The sequence below is a fragment of the Grus americana genome, chromosome 1, assembly GCF_028858705.1.
Source record: "Grus americana isolate bGruAme1 chromosome 1, bGruAme1.mat, whole genome shotgun sequence".
In the NCBI taxonomy this organism is placed as follows: Eukaryota; Metazoa; Chordata; class Aves; order Gruiformes; family Gruidae; genus Grus; species Grus americana.
Genome location: NC_072852.1, coordinates 37,072,332 through 37,092,778, shown reverse-complemented (window position 1 = coordinate 37,092,778; position 20,447 = coordinate 37,072,332). Strand labels below are relative to the sequence as shown.

The 20,447-nt window shown below is 36.8% G+C and overlaps 1 protein-coding gene across 3 annotated transcripts in view; it reads left to right on the top strand.

The window, feature by feature from the left end:
* The window catches only part of TAFA2 (TAFA chemokine like family member 2), a 194,545-nt gene extending 174,779 nt beyond the window's left edge, over window positions 1–19,766 (top strand). For 2 of the 3 annotated variants that reach the window (XR_008575439.1, XR_008575438.1), the window contains exons 5-6: window positions 10,097–10,344; window positions 17,576–19,766. Coding sequence is in view for 1 of the 3 variants with exons in the window: in XM_054813012.1 (XP_054668987.1) it covers window positions 17,576–17,587 (12 nt within the window). In the remaining 2 variants the exon portion in view is untranslated. The remainder of the gene's footprint in view (window positions 1–10,096; window positions 10,345–17,575) is intronic. The other variant, XM_054813012.1, reaches the window with a different exon arrangement.
* The last annotated feature ends 681 nt before the right edge of the window (window positions 19,767–20,447 follow it).

Here is a 20,447-nt window from a genome sequence, read left to right as displayed (position 1 = left end):
GGGGTCCCGGTTCCTCAGGCATCCACCCTGGGACTAGCTTGGCGTATCTCATAGCTCCTGGGCAGCCCATAAACCCATGTGTCTTTCCTGCAGAAACTAGAGTACAGGAACACAGGTAAAGTGGTACATCTTGGGCCTCATCTTGAGATCCTGGAGCTGTGACATGACTGAAGAAGGGTGCACTTGTGCCCAGGAGTGGGGAAGTGTCTCTGGGCTGATATTTTATGAAGATGTAGAGAAATATGCATTGATGTTTTTTCATGTGAAATTAGAATGGAATAGAATAGAATAGAATAGAATAGAATAGAACAGAATAATTTCAGTTGGAAGGGACCTACAACAACCATCTAGTCCAACCACCTGACCAATTCAGGGCTGACCAAGTTAAAGCACGTTATTAAGGGTATTGTCCGAATGTCTCTTGAACACTGACAGGCATGGAACATCGACCACCTCTCTAGGAAGCCTGTTCCAGTGTTTGACCACCCTCTTGGTAAAGAAATGCTTCCTGATGTTCAATCTAAACCTCCCCTGGTGCAGTTTTGGACCATTGCACAGTAATGAAATAATACCTTGTCCATAAGCTTTTAGTTTGATTGTGGAATGAGACATAGTTTAAAGCTAAGTACTAAGTTCTGCTTAAAATATGTGGAGTGGAATTTACTTGACTTTGCTTGGGTTAGGACTCTCTAGAGTGAGATGACTAGCCTAAGCTCTAGGCTGTCTTTTTACTATTGGAGAGAATTGTTCAATTCCAGAGGACAATTCATTTTTTCCTAAGATAAGTCAGATGAATTATCTTCTGGAGGTGCTTATGTCTCCCTAATAACTCTAAAGGAAAGCTATGATGACTAGCTTAGTGCCTAACATTTAGATACTTTATGTTAAATAGGAAGATGCTGGCTTGGAGACTTTACTCTCTTTTATGTGGTCTTCAGTAGGAAGATGATCAAAGAAGCCTCTTCATTCTTTGTCAGTTTGGGAAGCTTTGGACCTTGACCACTGTTAAATACAATATAAGTTTCAAAAATGTTCATGTTCTGAAGATACACAGCTACGAGCTAAATCGGTGAATCATACTATGATGAGCAACATGCCCAGTATCTATTATTCAGCAAAAATTGGCAACCAGTTCATGTCCTTTTAGAACTGACATGTTGGTATAATACTAATACTAATTATAAATTGACCAAAACGATCAGATGTAGTGCATAGCAGGTATTGATTATTAACCTCTGAAAATCTCTAGAAGGTGAAAGTGAACAATGTTTTCCAATAAACAAGTGAAAGTAGTATTTTCAGACAGGTCACAAAGGGTCATCTTTTGAAACTGAGCATCCAACTTCTGGAACAGCTGAGCACCCACACTTTTATAAGGGGCAGAAGGAACTGCAATTGTCACTCTGAAAACTGGCTATTATTTTTAATATGTGGGGAAAAGCACATTGCAGAACAGAAAGAAATCAATATCTAATATATTACTACGTAACTATATGCCAAACCAATATTAGAAATAGAGTACTGTAAAAAAATAAATATTACAGAGAGAAATAAAAGAGAAATATTGCAAGGACAAAAATAAATCCATATTGAGTATATTTATCTACATTCCAAATCCAAATCTGCTTTCCAAATCAATACCAGAGATAGACGACTAGTGTGAAAAGAACAGAAATATTGCCAGGATGGAGAGAAATCCATACTGAGAGTGTTTATCTACATTCCAAAACAATATTGGAGAGAGCCTGAAGCCAGATATTTGTAATATTCCATTTAATCTAATTTTACATTATGGCATCCAGAGTTTAAAAGAAACTAAAAATTGAATAACATTCTTGGAAGAGAAGAAAGTGAACCATCCAAATACACCAACTGGCTGCACATGAAGCCAAATGGTGTTCAGTATGTGCATTCCACTACTCTGAATCAATGCAGTTCTGTTGCTGTCTATAAATACTGCTTATGTTTTTATCCTGTCTCCTCTTTCTCACTTGCAGATGTTGGATTGTTTCTAAATTAATTACAGCTGCTGAAAGGAGAGGCAGTAATTTTATTTACGTTTCAATTTATAAAATATGCTGTTCGTAACCTTTTCAGCAGAAGGAATGAAAGGACCTCTGTTAGGTACCTTTACAGAGTAATGCTTTGCAGTCGGCTGCTGAGATTCCCAGTATCGGGAGGCAGCATTAGTGGTGACTCAACTACTACCAGTGCTGTCATAACCACTGCTTGAGTAAGACAACATAATACAGGAGAGCTAAAATGTGTCCCTGGATGTGAGAAGAAAATGGCATTTTTCTTGTAACCGAGCCTGACATCAGTGTTAGCAATGCAGTACGTTAGTTGTTGATCTGTGCTTCTCTGTGTGAGCAACAGATGCGTGGGCTCTTTAAGCAGCAGCAGAGGGGAAAAAATGGAACAAGCATTGCTGTTTTTTCTGCCATTGTTGAAAAGGAATATTGTCATTGTGGTAGTCTCTTCCCTCATGTCTTTGTTCCTCTTCCTCCTCCAGGCTTTTCAAAAACAGCAGTAGTAATGACATATAATTAGAAAAAGCAGAAATTAATCATATAAGCATTGTGTATGGGTTATTCTGGGATGTTTCCGATAGGCCGGACATATAGCAGTTGTGGTTAGTCAGTGCTAATAAGGCAATGTATTGCTCACATGATATTTTTTCAGTGTAAAACTGCTACTAACTTCCATCACATGAAACAATTTGCCTTTTGCTTTGACCACTGTGAAATGTGAAATACTTATAGGATAAATCAATAATCTGCCATGTGTCAGTAGTATATAATGACAGGAAGTGCTTTTCCTAATATTATTTAAGGACCTGTATGAATAAATTAAGAAACCACCTCACTGTAAAACTGCTCTATTCCCCTGCCTCCCTTCAGAGCCCCTGTCTATAGATTCCTCACCTCCTACCTTAATTTCAGATGACAATTTATAGGAATAAACCACATACCTACAGTGACTAGCAATACCTTGTGGTTCATAAAAAGGATGTGATTACAGTATAAGCAAGTGCACAAGACTGTAGCAAAATATTACCCATGGAAAGGAGTGATTGCACTTGTGACAGCCTCTTTGTTGCTATGGTATCTCTTTCCATGCCTTTGGCTAATCTGTCACTAGGAGAAATTTGCAGCTGTCTCAGCATGTTTCTCATTGCTAACTCAGAGACCCACTGTATGTAATCTGTCATTAAAATAGCAATAAATGATATGTACACATTTTCCTAAAAATACATACAAGTTTCAGGGGGCAGATGAGCTGGTAATGGAAACAGGATGACATTTTCTAGGGTCAAGCTAGTTTTTCATATTAGTCAGTAATTATTGTTTTGATCTAGGATCACAATTCTTTCATACTGAAGTTCTGTATTTTTTGTAGGGGACCTAAACACTAATCTTTTGGGACACTCGGACATTTTGATGAAAACAGTTAGCGTTTCCAGCCAACACATGTTACAGGGGATCGTCAGTATTCAGGGCTATGCATTTCACTGAGTTTCTTAAAAATAGCTGCTATATACCAAATCTACTTTTTTAATGTGAAGTTGGTGTGCCTAGTTCTACCCTATGAAAAGGTTCCTCTTGCAATTCTACATTTGACATCAGTTTAAGCCTACAGCTCGATGATGTTCATCTCTAGGTCACAGAAATCTAGACATGTCATAGTCCTTTCCCCACATGCAAATGTACTTAAAAATATCCACAAAACACAAGTTATGGTGAAAAGGATTAAAGGAAGAAGTGTTGTGGTGTGAAATGCTGTAAGCAAAGTCATAGACTGAAAGATCAGTAAAACTTGTTGGGTAGGTGAAGATAATCCAAACATTCAACTCTCAAGACATTTTCAGTCTCAAATTTTGTTTAATTCTGTTCTGACTTTGAGTCCTATGGATGCTGATATTACGAACCGACAGTGAGGAACATCAAAAGAGAGAATGGGTTAAAGGCAATATTCATTGATACAGCTCTTTTGGAAAGAGGGAGCTTGTTAATACATTACTTGAAAGAAAATAATTTCTAAAACCAGAATACCATTTTTATTTTTTATTAGCAGCTTTATTCTAGAAGGTTTGCAATTTTTCCTTATTTTTTTCAATCCCATGTTGCATATCCTTGTGAATACACTGAATCTTGTCTCTAGCTATTCAAAAGGGTTACTCTAATTTTTTTGTGAGTAGACACACTGTACAAATCATGAGAAATGAAATCTTTTGCAATCCCTTCATCACACTCACAGAGTGTTAGTAATATATGCTGTGGTTTATACATTTTTATGAGGGAATAGTTTTTCCTAAGGTAAGACTGCAGCTAGCATCCATTGTAAAGCACCATTTTAGCTTCTGCAGAACTGAAAATTGACAGAATTACTCTGCAATCAAAGGAAAATATTTCTGCAATATTTTAAGAAAAATGCAAATGGATTTCAATTTACATGTCATTAATTAACTAATCAGTGATTTTTGCAAGCATTACTTTCTTCCACGTGGGAATGCTCCACTCCATCAGTCCAGCCAAGATGTTTTCTGCCTTTGTCCCAAAAGATTCAACTTGTGATTTACTTTTTTTCCTTTTCTTTTTTCCCCCCAATTTGTCCTTTGCTGGCATGTTTGAGATTTTGACCTCATGTCTGAAGAGTAATTTTCTGCCTCTGTGATGGAAAATAAGAATGAGTTCTGAAGGCTGTATGTAAATTACTGGTTTTCTCCACTTCTCCACGAAGTGGAAAAGTCCTGACACTGAAATCAAAGATGTTTCCGCTCTCATTTACAACTCCATTTTCTGCCAGTCTCTTTGCCCTTTCACAGCTGTGTAAGAAGGGCTCTTTGAATATCTAGCAGTCCTTTTTAGTTTTCCCAGGAAATCTTTGTCAGCTTCTACTAAATCACGAGTTACCATATAGGAAGATGATATTCAAATGCCAGTATTGTGTGAGTCATGCTGGCATGCTCTAAAACTAGTGCTTCTTCCTTGTCTCACCCTCCTTTGCAGTCTGTAAGGGCTTCTTTGGATCATTTCTGCAAGTCAGAAACGATACATTTCAGCTCAGAGGGACTGGACTGTTCTGAAACCCAACATTACCTGCTACCTAAATAGCTGCAGGCAGAACTCTTGCCTCTTTCCATGAGTATTTGGCACAAGCTTCACAAAATGTGCATCACTGCTTAGTTGCAGAACTGATATGAGAGCATGGAAAAGTGGCCCCCAACTGTTCAGAAGGTATTACTTCCAATTCTCCAAAATCCCACAGTTTTCTTCAGGTATTTCCTCACTCATTAGGAATGTTTAAAGAAAGCCTCAGAAGTACTGCCCTGTCTCAGCTCTGCTTTTCTGCCTTCTAATAGGGAAGGAAGGAAATGGATAATAATCAGTATAAATCGGAGAAAGTCAGTCATACAGAGCATTATGCACAGTCACCGTTGGAAGAGTGAACAACTCTCAAACCAGCTGAAATCAGATTATTCAGATATTATTCCCTTGCAGAGCAAAGTGAGTATGGTTGTAAGTCTTACTTCTCCATAAGAATAATGAAGATTGTCCTCCCCTAACTGAGAACTGTTCAAAATGAAGAAAAAATTTATTTCAGGCAAGAATAATTGGAAGATTGACGTCTAAGACTAAATTAAAAAAGAAGAGGACCACCATAAAATTAATTTCCATTAGAATTTCAAAATTATTCATTTTTTTCATAGCTTGTAGTTTCCTCCTTCTTCCACCTTGGTGGACACCAGGTTCATCTTAGGAAAGACACTATTGCTGTATATGGAGAAAAGACTCCAAAGGACTTCATATGTTCTATAAAATGGACTTTAAGCTTTCTTCCACTGTATTATTAACATATACAGATGATTCCTTCTCAGCTCTTACAGTCCTGACTATCATTCAGCCCCTTCCATATCAGCAGTGAGGAATGTCATAGAGCTCTGATGTGGGGGAAGCTACAAAATAGCCAGTTCACCAAGACTTCCTTGTATGATGTGACCTGTAGAATTATATTGGCAAGATCTCTTAAACCAGAAGTGAACACAAGTGTGTCTCCAGTTTGTGAAGATGCATATGATCTCAAGGAAACAATAGATTGTGTCTAACCAGCCTGTATCTACAAACTCAGTAATAGAAGAATTGAGAATTGTAGTGGAGCTGCATATTTTAAGATGTCCAAAACAGCTTTGCCTCTTCAGGTTCAAGAATGCCAGAAAATGATGGCAGCCAGAAGAACATAGCTTGTTCCTTCATCCTGAATTCAAGCTTTGTGGCTCAAGGACATGTCCCTGCCAAAAGAAGACCAAAGGACTTTACCTCTGCTTGTGCCATTATCAGTTTAGGCAAATGCACTGAAAAATCAGAGTAGTTGTTCTTCTAGAATTTTGAGATCCCTCTGTCCTGCCTCCTTGTCATCTTTTCAGAGTGACCTTGGAAAATGAGAGCATAGCAAATTTATCATGTTCAAGGCACCGTTCTAATTCCAGTTGTTAATAATAGTTGTTCAACATTTTCAAAGTATGAAAAAGAAACAGGAGACTTTGTCCTAGAATGCAACTTGTCAAATTTGAAGCTGATTACTGGCAAAGACAATTTATTTTAGGAGGGTCATTCAAGAAATTACCAGGGTCCTTTTTCTCTCTCTTGACTTGAAAGCACATCATTGGTACTTAACATTCCTGAAATTTGAAGGCAACAGCCTCTTCAGAGCTTTCTGGCCTTTCCTTCACTATTTAAGATTTTAGAATACCAGTGTCTAATTGTGATTAGCTACTCTGGTTCATTGATACTTACCTTGTCCTCGTCACATACAAGTCAGAAGATAACAGGAAGCTGCAGGTATGAAGACAACTGGTCAAGTTCTTTAAGAAAGACAAATTAAATTGAATACCAAAGCAGGTTCTTAGTTAAATTTCTGGAGTTCATTTTTTCCTTTGACAGGGTACATCTTTTCTGTGTACTGTGAAGTTCAAAAACAGGATCAAGGTGATCTCCAGTAAAGAGGAGTTAGAGGAAGTTGTAATTTTCACCCGGAAAACTCCATAATACTCAAGCAAGAAGACATTTCTAATCAGTTCAGCAATGATGCTAGTAACTTGCATCAGTTTATTGATAAGTTCAGGGCGAATACCAAGGAAAAGCATCAAAGCCATCATTTTCTGGAATTAATATCAATGTGTTATGCTATCTGCTTCTAAGAATGCCACAGGAACTTGTGACTGTTACATGTAAAAATTGCAAGAGATTGACAGCGAAATTTTGTCGTCTCCACGCAACTTCATGGATGGTGGATGTGCTCTCTGTTGCATTTATTTATTTATTTATCTATTTATTTATTTATTTGGCAGTGCTAGTTTATCTTTTCCCTTCTTTTTCTCTGATGACCAAGATGACAACTATTAGTTGGGAATCAGCAACCATAATCTTGACTACTTCTTAGTGAACCAGACCTTATGTATTTTTCCCTAGGCAATGAGAAATCCTTCTAGTTGTTCATCTGTGACAACTTTTAGGTGAAAAGTCCTTGAGTCTTCTTTTTCCCAAGTTCTGTTGAGACAAGGTGACAGGGATTTTTCTGTGATCCTCCAAATCTGCCACCTTTCTTCTTTTTCTTATCTGTGTTAGAGTGATGGCGTGGTGGGTACTCATACTGGAGAAAGTTAAAATTAGATTCCCTTAAAATAATTTTATATTCTCTGAATGGGTACCCACTACTCTGTCAACACCCACTACTTTAGCTAAAATTCCTCCAAGCATGGGAAAATCTTTTCTTCATTTGGAGATTCTAAATGGATGGAAAGAGAGAGGAAAATGATCAAAGTGTTTCAAGTTGATGACTGATTCATTGTCTTTAAACATTTTTTTCCTGCCTGGATATTGCTCTGCTGTTTTCTAACATTGTTTTTTAGTTGTCTTATATTCCCTCAGCTGTGGCAGTATTCCTGGAGCCAAATGTGAGTGCACAACCTCAAAATGCCAGCAGTGGAAGCTGGTAAGCAAGTGGGGAAAAATCACCAGAGGAATCTCTGAAGCTTGGGACAAAGGCAGAAAACACATCAGTACTGCACTAACAGAGCAGCAGGTACCCTCTTAGAGAAGATAAAATTACAGGTAAGGAATTAATTTATGTTTCTATTTTGATCTCATCCAAATGGCTTGTTACTCTCCATTCAAAATCCCGGAAAAAATAACACACCATAAACATCTGAAGAAGAAAAAGATATCAAATGTGATGAATTTAGATTACCTGATTTTTTAGTGGGGATAATTTGAAGTTCAATCTTACCCAACTTCTGGAAAACATATTGAGATGAAAATCAGTTATACCTATCAGGCAATTTAAAACCTCAACCTGGGTTTAAAACAAAGCTAGTGGGGTTTTTTTGGTTTATTTTTCCATTTTTAGAATCTTAAACACAGGAAACTGCTTGTTACAGGTTTTTCTTGACAATTAAGTACAACAGTAGGCTTTTCTTTAGGTAAGTGAGGTCAGATAAAGCCAAAGACAGAAGGACTCTGTTCCCATCCCTCCTTCTCCATTTACTTTCTCACACTCGGAAGGGTAGCATGACTCTATTATGCTTCAGTTTCCTCATCTGTAAAAAGGAGGAATGTAGTTTTTTTCTCCCACTTGAGATGACTAGATGGTATAAGTGGTGTAAAAGAGAGGAAAATTACATTTATTTAATTAATTGTCTTGCAGTCTTTATTGCCGCCATGCTGCAGTCCCACTATGGAGTTGTGATCACCACAAAAACCTCAAGAGGATATATCCTTGTCTGAATTGCTACAGTTATTATCTGTTACAGAAAGTAAAATAAGGTTTATGTTTAAGTCTTTTTTAATATAAAACTGTTGTTGGTAAATGAAAAATTTTGTGAAGCTAAAACAATTCTACCATGAACTTAATTTCTCTGCTGAGTTACTGAAACATTGAGAAAGTTTAGGTATGTGCATTGTAGTGGCATTACCTTTTGGAAGAGAATAATAATGAAGTGCTTTAGAAAGACTAATGAATTAGATTTAGCCCTGACATAACTCATATATCTTCTTCAGATATACACTATGATAATTGTCCCAGTGAGTTGTATCAATTAAGTTTATTTTGTAAACTATCAAGTTCAAGGAAATATGAATACAAAGCCATATGAATTTGCTTCATATTATTTAAATGTGTAGAGATTTTATTAAAGCAACAAGTTATCAAAGATATGAGTTTAATCTTGTAACGTATGTTTCTAATAATCTGCAGTGTGACATTTAAGTTAAAAAGCCTAAAGAAAAAAAAAAGGAAAATAATAATCTTTTTGTAAGCATTATTTGAAGAAATTTAGGTTATTTTTTGAGGTGCTGTGCAATCCTTTTTGGAACCAATCATTATCAGCAGGTCCAAAAACTACCTCAAATATCTAGATAAGGAACTAGCTGTCTGAATTGAATACTGTCTTTTGAAATGTGTCATCTATTATTTTATGGTGTTCCCTGTAACCTACTAACCATAGAAGTGACTGTAAGTAGAGTTCTCCTCAGAATGCTCACATTTTTCAAACTTTAAACTTTTGTGGGTTTGTTCGTTCATTTGGTTTTTTGTTTGTGGGGGGTTTTTTGTTTGGGGTTGGTTTTTTTTGGTTTTTTTTGGTTTTTTGTTTTTTTACTTTAAACATATGTGGGAAGAACACAAATCTTTCATTTAGAAGGAATTGTATTCTGACTTCATGGATCTTTTGTGTACCACAGGTCTATCCATGGACTTATTTTCAAAGAACTTTTCAATTATTGTTTTATCATAGTTAAAGATTGCTGATATACCTGCAAAAATGAGTGTTATCTATCAGTTTCTGTTGTTTCTTGGTGACAATCAATGAATTTGAATTTGAGTACGTTTAAACATTTCCTTTGGGGTTCCTGTTATTGCTTGGGGGTGTTTTTGAGACCATGCTCTTTTGTTAAAAGAAGTTGCTCTGATTCTGAAATATGTTTTTTCCTGTCACTTTGTACTTTTCCTTGTAAGTTAAAGAAAATTCCATCTATCCCAGTTTTGTTTTCTGTAACTAATTCCATAACAGTGTAGTACTTGACATGTGTTTGTTTCTTAGGCAAACGTGTAAAACTCCTCAAGTCCGAATGGAGAAGTAGAGAAAGGAGGTTTCTGCTGTGCCTGATGACAATTTTTGATTTTTCCACACACACAAAATATTCTGGCTCCACGTTGGAGCACTAGTTGTGATGAATCCTAGTCTTGGTCGGATTCTAAGGAAGGGCCAGAACGTTCGTTGAGGAATAAAGAGTCAAACCACTCCAGAAAATGTGTTCCAGCCCTGGTTTATTACTCACAGAGCAGCAGGTGTGTACAAATACAGGTTTACACAGTATTAACAGGAATTGTTGTACCTTACTCCTCATTGTAGTTGCTTAGTTTGATGCAGATGCCCAGGAATCGTGGCTTATTTGGGCAGAACTTCAGGAGGGTGGTTGGAGAGACTGCATCGCGCTCCTAAGCAGCCTCAGTCAGATGCTTCTGGGAGCCTTTAAACATCTTCACTCACTCTCCTTTCAAAGGTAGACCCAGCTGATGAACTTAAGTTGCTCAGTGTCATGGGAAAGCAACAGGTGCTCTGCAGAAGAGAACAGCGCTTAAAAAGGGAGTATCTCTTGCTACATTCAGCTAGGTGTGGCTTTGTAGTTGAAAACTTAGCATCCCATACTGGATTACTTAATATACAGAAATAGTTGAGAAAGGGGTATTTCCACTGTGTTCCTAAGATATGGTAGATGTCTGTTCAATCTTAAAACCATGTTTAAGATGAACTCTGCCATTTTCAGAAACATATGCCATGCTCTTAAATATTTTTCCTTTACCTATTTTTCTAGTACTAACTTTAAGATTATTTAGAGCAAGCGGAAAGCTCAATTTACATGTGAAAGGTTTCCAAACCCTTTTAGTTTTAATTACAGTTTTTAACACTGATTGTCTAGGTCTTCATTTTAACACCAAAAATCTTCTGCTGAAATCATTAAGAGCAGTGGGAAAACATGAAATACAGAATTATACTTCAAATGGCATTGTTTGAAATGAGTTTTCAATGTGTTTGCTTCTTTCTAATGGAAGGTCCTAAGTACAAGAATTATCACAAATGCAATTCTGATTAGTCACAGTGCAATAAAAGTATGAAAGAATTAAAAGCTTTAGAGTCTTGTAGTTATCAAAGACACTGGAAACTTTTGAGCCATTTAAGTGTACTGGGAAATGTTCTGTTTAATTAATAAAATGAACTAGATGTGTTTGCCGAAGGACAGACCTGAGGATCTAGAATTCAAAATTGCTCCATTACAGACTTGGGAACATGTTTAGACTAACACTTTTTATACTGCACGCCTACAATAAAGTTAAGGGAAAAATTTAATGCTCTTGAGTCTTGATATCAAAAGTTAGGTAGGGCTGAAGTTTCATGAGCAGGAATGAAACATGTGAAGACTTGGAAAAAAAATCTATCAATATGTAACCCTCACTGTAGGCAAATAAATCCATCGAGCTATCATTAAATACCTGTTTTCCAAAATGCTCACAAATCACTCAAATTTTGCCTTTTGTCATTAGCCCAAGTCAAATAGCGATCTGTGATATAGAAATGTGCCTGTTTCCTAACTCACGGTTCTCTGCTGCAGTTACTTTATCAAGCATACCCTTGAAATATGGTTGAATCACCTTAACATTTCTCAGACTTTTGAAATGGTTCCTTGTGCCCCCTGAAACTCAGTTTTCTAGCATAAGCACCCAAATTCACACCTATCTCCTGTTAAGTGGATATGCATATGGGTGCCCTATTGCAAAAATGCCCTTAACAGCCCTTTTTTGTCCAGCTTTCCAACTTCTTAGAAAATAAATTACATGATTCTCAAGCTGTGAGGAAATTGTGAGTCTGTTAATGTTTGCACAGTATTTTTACGTATCACTGGTACAAGGTAGTAGTATTAGATCAGAAGCACCTTCCAAGCTTACAAGTTGAAATGTTTCCGTGAATAAATATGCACAAGTGCTTTCATAATCCACATATGAATGATAGTGCATGGCAAACACTCTGTATGGATTTTGAAGTTCCAGGAAATAGTGCACTTCCATCTGTCCAAAAGATTCATTTCCAACCTAGATCTCATTCACAGAGGGCATAAGTGGAAAAAATGCATTGGCAGATGTCTGTTTCTGGTTGTATGGGCCCTTCTGTTTCTGCACTGTAATATTCGTATTAGGTTTTCACTACCAAAACAAAGTTATTTATAGCATGGAAAAATATAACTGATATAGCCTTCTTCAAGTCCATTCCTTATTAGGAAATGTTTGCTAAAGAATCACTTTGTTGACCCTGTATTATTACTTTTTTTTGTTATGGTCTGTTTATGTATGTTATAAGAAAATATAAAAATAGGGACACAAAATGGATGGAAATGTACTGCATAAAATTAAGGGCTCTTTTAGTATGAGATCTCTGTCTTATCTCCATGTCTTGGAAGACAATCCATAGCTAGGCATTTCTTCAAGCTCTTTCTTACATCTCTTTCTTCAAACATTTATTTAAGGTATTCATGTGGCATTCTCTGTATTTAGCTTATGTCATGCTGTTCATTAAATATATTTGTGAGACCCTTTTTGTTTTTTAAAGAAATCCCCACACCATTTTTGTTTCCCACAGGCCTTTAATATTTTACAGAACAATGCTAGGGGTGCCAAGATGGCTTTTCTTTGTCTCATGAAATTCCACTTAGCTCAGGGTGAGCTATTAATTGCTTTAAAAAACCCCACAACAATTTACTTTCTCTGTCCTATGTATCTCATGGAAAAAAAAAAAAAGATAGCTTGATGATTCTTTAATATATTCAGACCACGCTCAGGCTATGAGCACACACAGAGTCCTATACAATTGATGGAACAGTTCTAATTAAAAAGAAATCCCCAGTTTTTGTTTTTACTTATATTCTTTGGTGAAAACCTGGAACAGAGGCCCATCGTATTGCAGAATCATCTATGGAGGGAAGAAACACTGGCTTAAAAATTTACCCCTTTCTACATTTGCATTGATACATAGTCCTGATGCCATTATAATAGGCTTCCCTCCAACACTCCTCCCCCACTAAATTCTGTTGTTTACTGTGCAAGATGGAAAAGAGAGAGAATTGGAGGGGTAAGGGCACCCGTAGAATGACAAGTTGCTAGCTTTCAGGTGCTTGGCTTTGCAAACTCAAGACTCTGTTTGTAATACGGATTTTGTATATGGTTTGCCATAAACATAGAAAAAAATTGAAAGAGCTGCCAGTCAAAAAATTAGTAATGTATAAGTTTTATGAAATGTTCCAGCACACACTGATTTCAATATATGGTATATTTTTATCTGTTTTCTTCTAACATTATTAAATAATAATTAATTACATGCCTCATTTGCATGTATAAACTATTCTGTAGTTAGACAATAATTAGTGATACATTTGTTTCTCTGAAGAAACAGAAGATTTGTACTATACCTAATTGTGTTTCTGTAACTTTGATGCTTTGGTGCATGAAAGTAAGGGAAAGTGCTTTACTATTTAGAGAATATTCACTCAGCCATTCTTTACATCCTATAGTCTTGATTTGCCTCCCTTCCTCCTCTAAGGCAGACTTGAGTAAAAGTATCAGTCTGGGTTTTTATTGGGAATCTATTCTTATGGAATAGACGGTATTATCTGCTGTATTCGTCAGCTGTGGGGATTTCGCAAGTGAGGACATTTTTCACCCGTTGTCAGCAGCACTGGAATGGAGGCTGTCCAGAAAATCTCTTGAGCTGGTAGCTTTTCTAATGCACTGCCTTTGAGGTCTTTTCAACTTCGGTCCATTCTGGGTTACCCTGGCAAAAATACTCTACCCAAAGACTGAATCTGTTTTGAACATTTAGTGAGCAGAAGAAATGTGGAAAATTTCAGCTGCATTTAATTATATATTGTTGTTTTAAAATAAAACAAGTGAGTTCACATACAATTACAGCCAATTTACAGCAGCCACTCACTAATTTAAATTAAAAAGTCTGCAACTGCAGAGTAATTATACTGTAATTGCACATTTAGTACAAGAAAGTGAAGAGAGTCTAATGCATTGTATTTATGATATAACAACCATGTGAAAAATATATTAGCATAAAGGGAGTAATTATGTTCCAAGAATGAAAAATTTAATTCAAATCAACACCTAGGATGCTAAAGGTTTTATGTCCTTTTTTTCATCTGTATTGTTAAACAGCAGCAAAGTTAATTTTCCATGCATATTAATTATTAATTGAAAAATTGATTAGACTTTATTTGCACCCATTTACTCTGTTACTGTTCTCTTAGGATTTTAAAGATCAGACACATACTGCTATCAGTCCCCCTTTTCCTGTAAAGACCTTTGGCACAATACCTTGCTTCCTGGCTACTCAAACCAAATAGCTTTTGCTGTATCCAAAATTAAGCATTTCTGGAATACCATCACTAGATATTAGCTAAAATTTCACTGGTTCTTTATGAAATTGCCTTTAGTATCCGAGAGGTGTATTGTCTCCCTAATGCGTATGAGTATATAACTGCCATTAATGTTAATGGCTGATGCGTGCTTGCACATAACAAGTATTACCTTCTTACATAGAGGTAAATGTGGACCACTATGCATGATACTCAGAGTAGCAGTGTGTGATGTGAAAGTTAAGACAAAAAAGGAAAGAAAAAAAACCAAAGAGAGTAGGCGGAATAATAACAATTCTGGCAAGGGAAAGCAGTTAAAAACTCCAATCATGTAATCGTAAAAACTAGGAATATGCAGCTTGACTTCCTGTGCAGTCTGTATAAACAAAATGACCTTTGTATATGGTTAGCCACCTGTTACAGAGAAGAGATTTGAATGGCTATATCTGATTTGATTTTTTTTTCCTTTATATCACCTATTTATTCTATGTAACAGTATATGTTGCTTTTATAGGGAAATTTTCACCACATCGTTGTAGAGCTAGATGGGGGGGAGCAGATAGGCCTGCAGATTATGTTTTTACTGAGTTTCTTTGTGGCTGAAGAGAACATATTTGCACTTCCAAACAGGCATGTAACTGAGCAGTCATGTATGTGTGAAAATACTCTTTTTGCTAGCTGTAGTTTATCACCTTAGCCCATGCATTGGCAGATCTGGATGTAATAGAAAGAATAAATCACAGAATGGTTGAGGTTGGAGGGGACCTCTGGAGGTCATCTTGTCCAGCTCCTTTGCGCAAGCAGAGCCACCTAGAGCAGGTTGCCCAGGACCAGACGGCTTTTGAATACCTTCAAGGATGGAGACTTCACAACCTCCCTGGGCAATCTGTGCCGGTGCTTGGTCACCCTCACAGTAAAAAAGTGTTTCCTGAGGGGGAACCTCCTGTGTTGCAGTTTGTGGCCATTACCTCTTGTCCTGTCACAGTGCACCACTTGAAAAGAGCCTGGCTCCATCTTCTTTGCACCTTCCCTTCAGGTATTTGTACACATTTGAGATCCCTCCTAAGCCTTCTCTTTTGCAAGCTGAACAGTCCCAAGTCTCTCACCCTTTCCTCATATGAAGGTGCTCCAGTCCCTTATTCGCCTTTGTGGCCCTTTACTGAACTCCCTCCAGTAGCTCTATGTCCATCTTGTACTGGGGACCCCAAAACTGAACACAATACTTCAGGTGTGGCCTCACCAGTACTGAGCAGAGGTGAAGGATCACCTCCTTCAACCTGCTGACAATACTTTCTCTGATGCAGCCCAGGATACCATTAGCCTTCTTTGTGGCAAGGGCACATTGCTGGGTCATGGTCAACTTGGTCTCTCAAAAGTCAGCTGGCACCTTCTCTTTTTAATAGCAAAGGTCTGCTCTGTGGGTATGTAGGCAGAATAGAGAATTCAGCTGAGCTCCAGTGACTGCCTGTCCAGTTGTGCCTCTGAGGAAACTGTCCTCTGGTTCTGCTTTGGTTTTGGTCTATTCTGTCGTTTGAAAAAGAAGCTTTGACCCTGCATCTGCATGGCTTCTTTGGGAGTCTCACATCCTTTGATCTGTCTTCAGTGTGCTTTGCATTAGTTGATTTACCACAGTTTATATAAATATATATATATACTGAAGCTAATAAAAATCCACCTGTGGATAGGATCAGAAGATGTGTATTTTACATTATGTAGCTCAGTGGCACCTGGGTCCATGAGCAGAATTCCAGCTTGTTACAATAAAGCAAAAAATAAATAACAATAAGATGCTGTGTCAGCCTTTTGAGCTTTGGTGCAGGGCATAGAAATATGTTGCCTGACTTAAATTAATTCTTCATTATTTTTTCAGGCAATCTTCCACTATAGAAGGGGCCACATGAGGCTGTTTCCAACAGCAAGAACAAAACAAAACAAGAGCACTGTAATAAATAAACCCATGTATCATAAAAATCACAAAGCACAATTTTATTATTGCCTTCTTAAGTGCAGTTCCTAGAAACAACTTGGTGGAGAAGGCAAACTGAAGTAATGAACTCCTTGAACAGTCCTTTTAATATTCTGCTCTACGTTTATGTTCTGCAGAGGCGACAAGAGCTGTATGCAAACAGTTTTGCTGAGGGCAAAAGAATGTTTCATCATTAAGGAGCATGACCCTTCTCTCTGTGATCAAAATGAAAAGCATATGCCCCTTGATGTCATAAAGTGTTATTGTGACCGTTCCAATGGGTTGTTCCTCAAGAGTTGGGATGTTGTCCCCTGACACAATTTGATATTAAAATGTTACGTGATCATTAATTGTATCCACTGACACAGCAGAAATATTCCTTAAAGTTATGTTTCTTTGATATGATGGATTTTTTTTTTTCTCTTAATGTTTAAAATCCAAATCAGACACAGGGAAAGTCCAATTACTGTGAAATGCTTTGTCTCCCCCTCTCTCTGTGGTCCTTCTGTTCCACTCTTGTTTCATGTTAGGCTGGGTGAAACCACTCTAAGTGAACTCCTTGGTAGTTATTTTATACCTGTGAATAACAGGATATATCTATCTCTTGTGTATGTATGCATGATTCTCCTGTTTCTCCGTGAAGTGATTATTGCTTGCTAAGATACATTTAGCCCTTAACAGGACATTGTGTTTTAAAGTAGCATGCAAAGAATGGAAGAATACGTCTCCAGTATCAGTCACTGTTATACTCAATGGCTTATGTTTTAAAAGCATATAGTTGTTACCATGCAGAGTTCTAACATTGAAAAGGAGAAAAAAATACAGAAATTTTCATTGAAACCAGTGCTTTTGACATTTGTGGGTTGGTAATTTGTGACCTTCAAAAATTTTTATTATATTTTTAAGCACAGTCACATTTCAATTTCTCCTTGTCGGGTCCAATTCCAACAAAGCACTTACTTAAACACACAATTTAAGTTGGGGAGCAATCCCATTAATACCATTGGGAATTATTCACTTATTTGAAAACAACTGAGAGAGCTTTTCTGGACAGAGATCTTATATTTCAGTCTCAGTTTCCAGTACTTCGGAAGTAGATTCTGTATGTACAGTTTTGATTTTCTGATTTTCTTTTTCTTTACAGGTAACCCGATAGCTAAAGACAAATCAACTCAGTCTCAAGGCTGATAACATTAAATACAACACATAGGAATTTCATTCCTCCAGGCAATCCTTGAAGTGAAATTTTATACTGCTGGGGTGTATCCTTCAGAATCAATTGTTTCAATGTGAACCTGGCTTGTAATCAGCAGCAGCCTTGAGATCAAAACTACTGGAAAGTTATTTTGAACTTCTGTGTCACAAAGATTTCAACTGATTGAACTGTGTACACTTGTAAAATTGCACTTGCTGAGGAATTTGCAGCTGTAATCACAAGCGTTGATATTCAAAAGGTGCAGAAAAGCAGCAATCTTTCGAATGCTTCATTTCAGACTGGTGGCTTTTCATCTTGATGAAGTCAACCTCCAAAACTTATTGGTTCCTTCTCTCTAAAATGATCCCTGGTCCACCATTCAGATTGCTGGCGGGACTGCACACTGCTTAATTAAATTTCTGTTGCAGAAATTGTCCTCTGGCATGGCGCAGTTTTAGACATTTTTATTTGTATTCTAATCTTGGAGCTCTCAAAGGTACATATTTCAACATCTTGAAGTTGCTTTTGTTATAGGAATGGAAATATATATCCATTGTTAATAATTATTGTTGACAAGTAATAGTTATCTGAATACATCAGTCATATTAAAATGTATAGTCAGGTTGACATGTTTCCCTAAGGCTAACCAACTACTGCAGCTCTTTGGCAGTTAAAAAAGTAGTGGTCAAAACTCAATTACCACTTCCATTATAAGGCATTTTATACCTTTAAGATAATACATTTCCATTTAGTTGGAAGGAGATATGTGTTCCTGATGCGTACTTTACTTTCCCAACCCTTAATTCATTGAAATACATGGTAAGCAGTCAACGACAGTATTTCATCCCTTTTTATAAAGGTAGGCAGGGATGTAAATGAGTTTTACAATTATGAAATTGGATGGTAATCATTCAGAATGTTTGTCTTTTTATTAAAAAATAAAATCTCTTGCTTGAACCTAAGTACTGTTGGATGCTTATGTAGATGTCTGCTCAGTCTGTTTGCTATAAAGAAAAAAAGTCCTAGTGCCCTTCCAGATTTACAGTTCGTGGGTATTTTGCTTGTTTACAGTCATCCAGTTCAGATCTGATCCTTGCCAAAATCACATTTACTTTTTTATTTTCTGTTTCAGTAGCAATTTTTGAACTTTGTGATGTGCTGTTACATGAAAAAAATCCTCAATATTTAAAGGCCTTAAGCATCTATGAGCTTTTTTTCTAAGTTATTATGGAATGTATAATTTTATACTCCATTTAATGTATATTGTACCATCTGTAATATGGTACAGAGTAATACAACAGAGATTTGGCGATTCCTTTTAGTGACATTGCGTAAGCATGCTGACTGGAGAGGGTGAGGGAGTTCCGACTGTATGCTTTGGTGCGTTGAAATGAAAACCACACAGACTTAAAGGTAGTCAAAAATGTATAGGGGCAAGGTTATTTAAAAGTCTTGTGTGGTTACCAGACTCCCTGGAAAAGAGGGAAATGATTTTATCATTACAAACCATTGACATGGCTAGGTAGTTATATATTAAGTTCCATGATGGATGAACACCCTGGAGTGCTCTGCCTGTCACAGTAGCCCCTGCTGTTCCAAAACCATTTCATTACCTCTGCTGTATTATTGCACAGGAGAGCTTAAATAAAATAAATGACTGTTGGGAATAAAATTGAGAAGTATATTCTATCATTCTGCTGAGAAATAATAAAAAATGTTGGCAGGGAAAGATATTCTTTTCTGATTAAAATTTAATTAGGATAAACTGTAGCGGCAACTAGGTATCTCAGTATTTTAGGATGGATTAATATTGTATGGATTTGTTCTAACAGGTACAGGACAGAAGGTAGCATCTTAAAGAGATTGTCTGGGACAGTGCAAAGTGTATATGTGCTGTTTTGTAAAACTGGAATATGGCATCTCTTTGGTCAAAAATCTACATCATGCTTCTCAGTATTTGTTTTCTTTGTTTCTTTGTTCTTAAACCAACACTGAAAATACTGTATTATATACAAGTGTAACACATGCATATCGATAAGTGAAAATAAATGGATTTTCAAATATACTGAATAGATTATCTGCAGTAGATTAATGTTGTGAATATTCATAGCAAGTGAATAAAATTGTAATATAAAATAGAGTTCCCTGTATGGATGTGCACTTTGGAGATCTATTCTGTTTACCTATGGAACAAAAGAATCTTTTTTTTCAGTGAATAAGTATCTCAAGGGTTATATTAATTCTGTATTTCTTCAGTAGAGCTGGGAATATCTCCCTTGAAAGGTCCTTTTCCAAAGGAAACTGAAATCTAGCACAACTGTTCCAGTATCGTCATGGGAAGTTCTGGTGGGCATACTGTTGTTTTCAGGCCAGACTGAATAAAAATGGGGCTTTTTCTTCACGAAATGAGAATCCTGAAAAATTCTCATTTAGACCTATTCAGTAGCAACAGAACACGGTAGGCATTCCTGAAAAGGTAATTTTTCAGGTTAATTTGCTGAACTCCTTGAAAGAAAAAAAACCCAACAAATCAAAATGAACCCAGTTCAACAATGAACTCTGCTTGTGCATCTCGAAGCAAGCTGGGAACCATGGTTCAGCTGTCCATAGCGCCTGTTTTAGCGCTGCCTTTGAAAACAGAGTACAGGTGACTAGATCAGCTATGGGCATTCGTGTTGTAGGCATGTGAAGATGAATCCTGCTTCAATTACTCCGTCATTCCTTATATATTACTTCCCAGATTTTTTGATATACACAGCTTCATCTGATTACAAAGATGATCAGGCATTATGATCAGAGGGAAATCCATGTTACCCTTTGA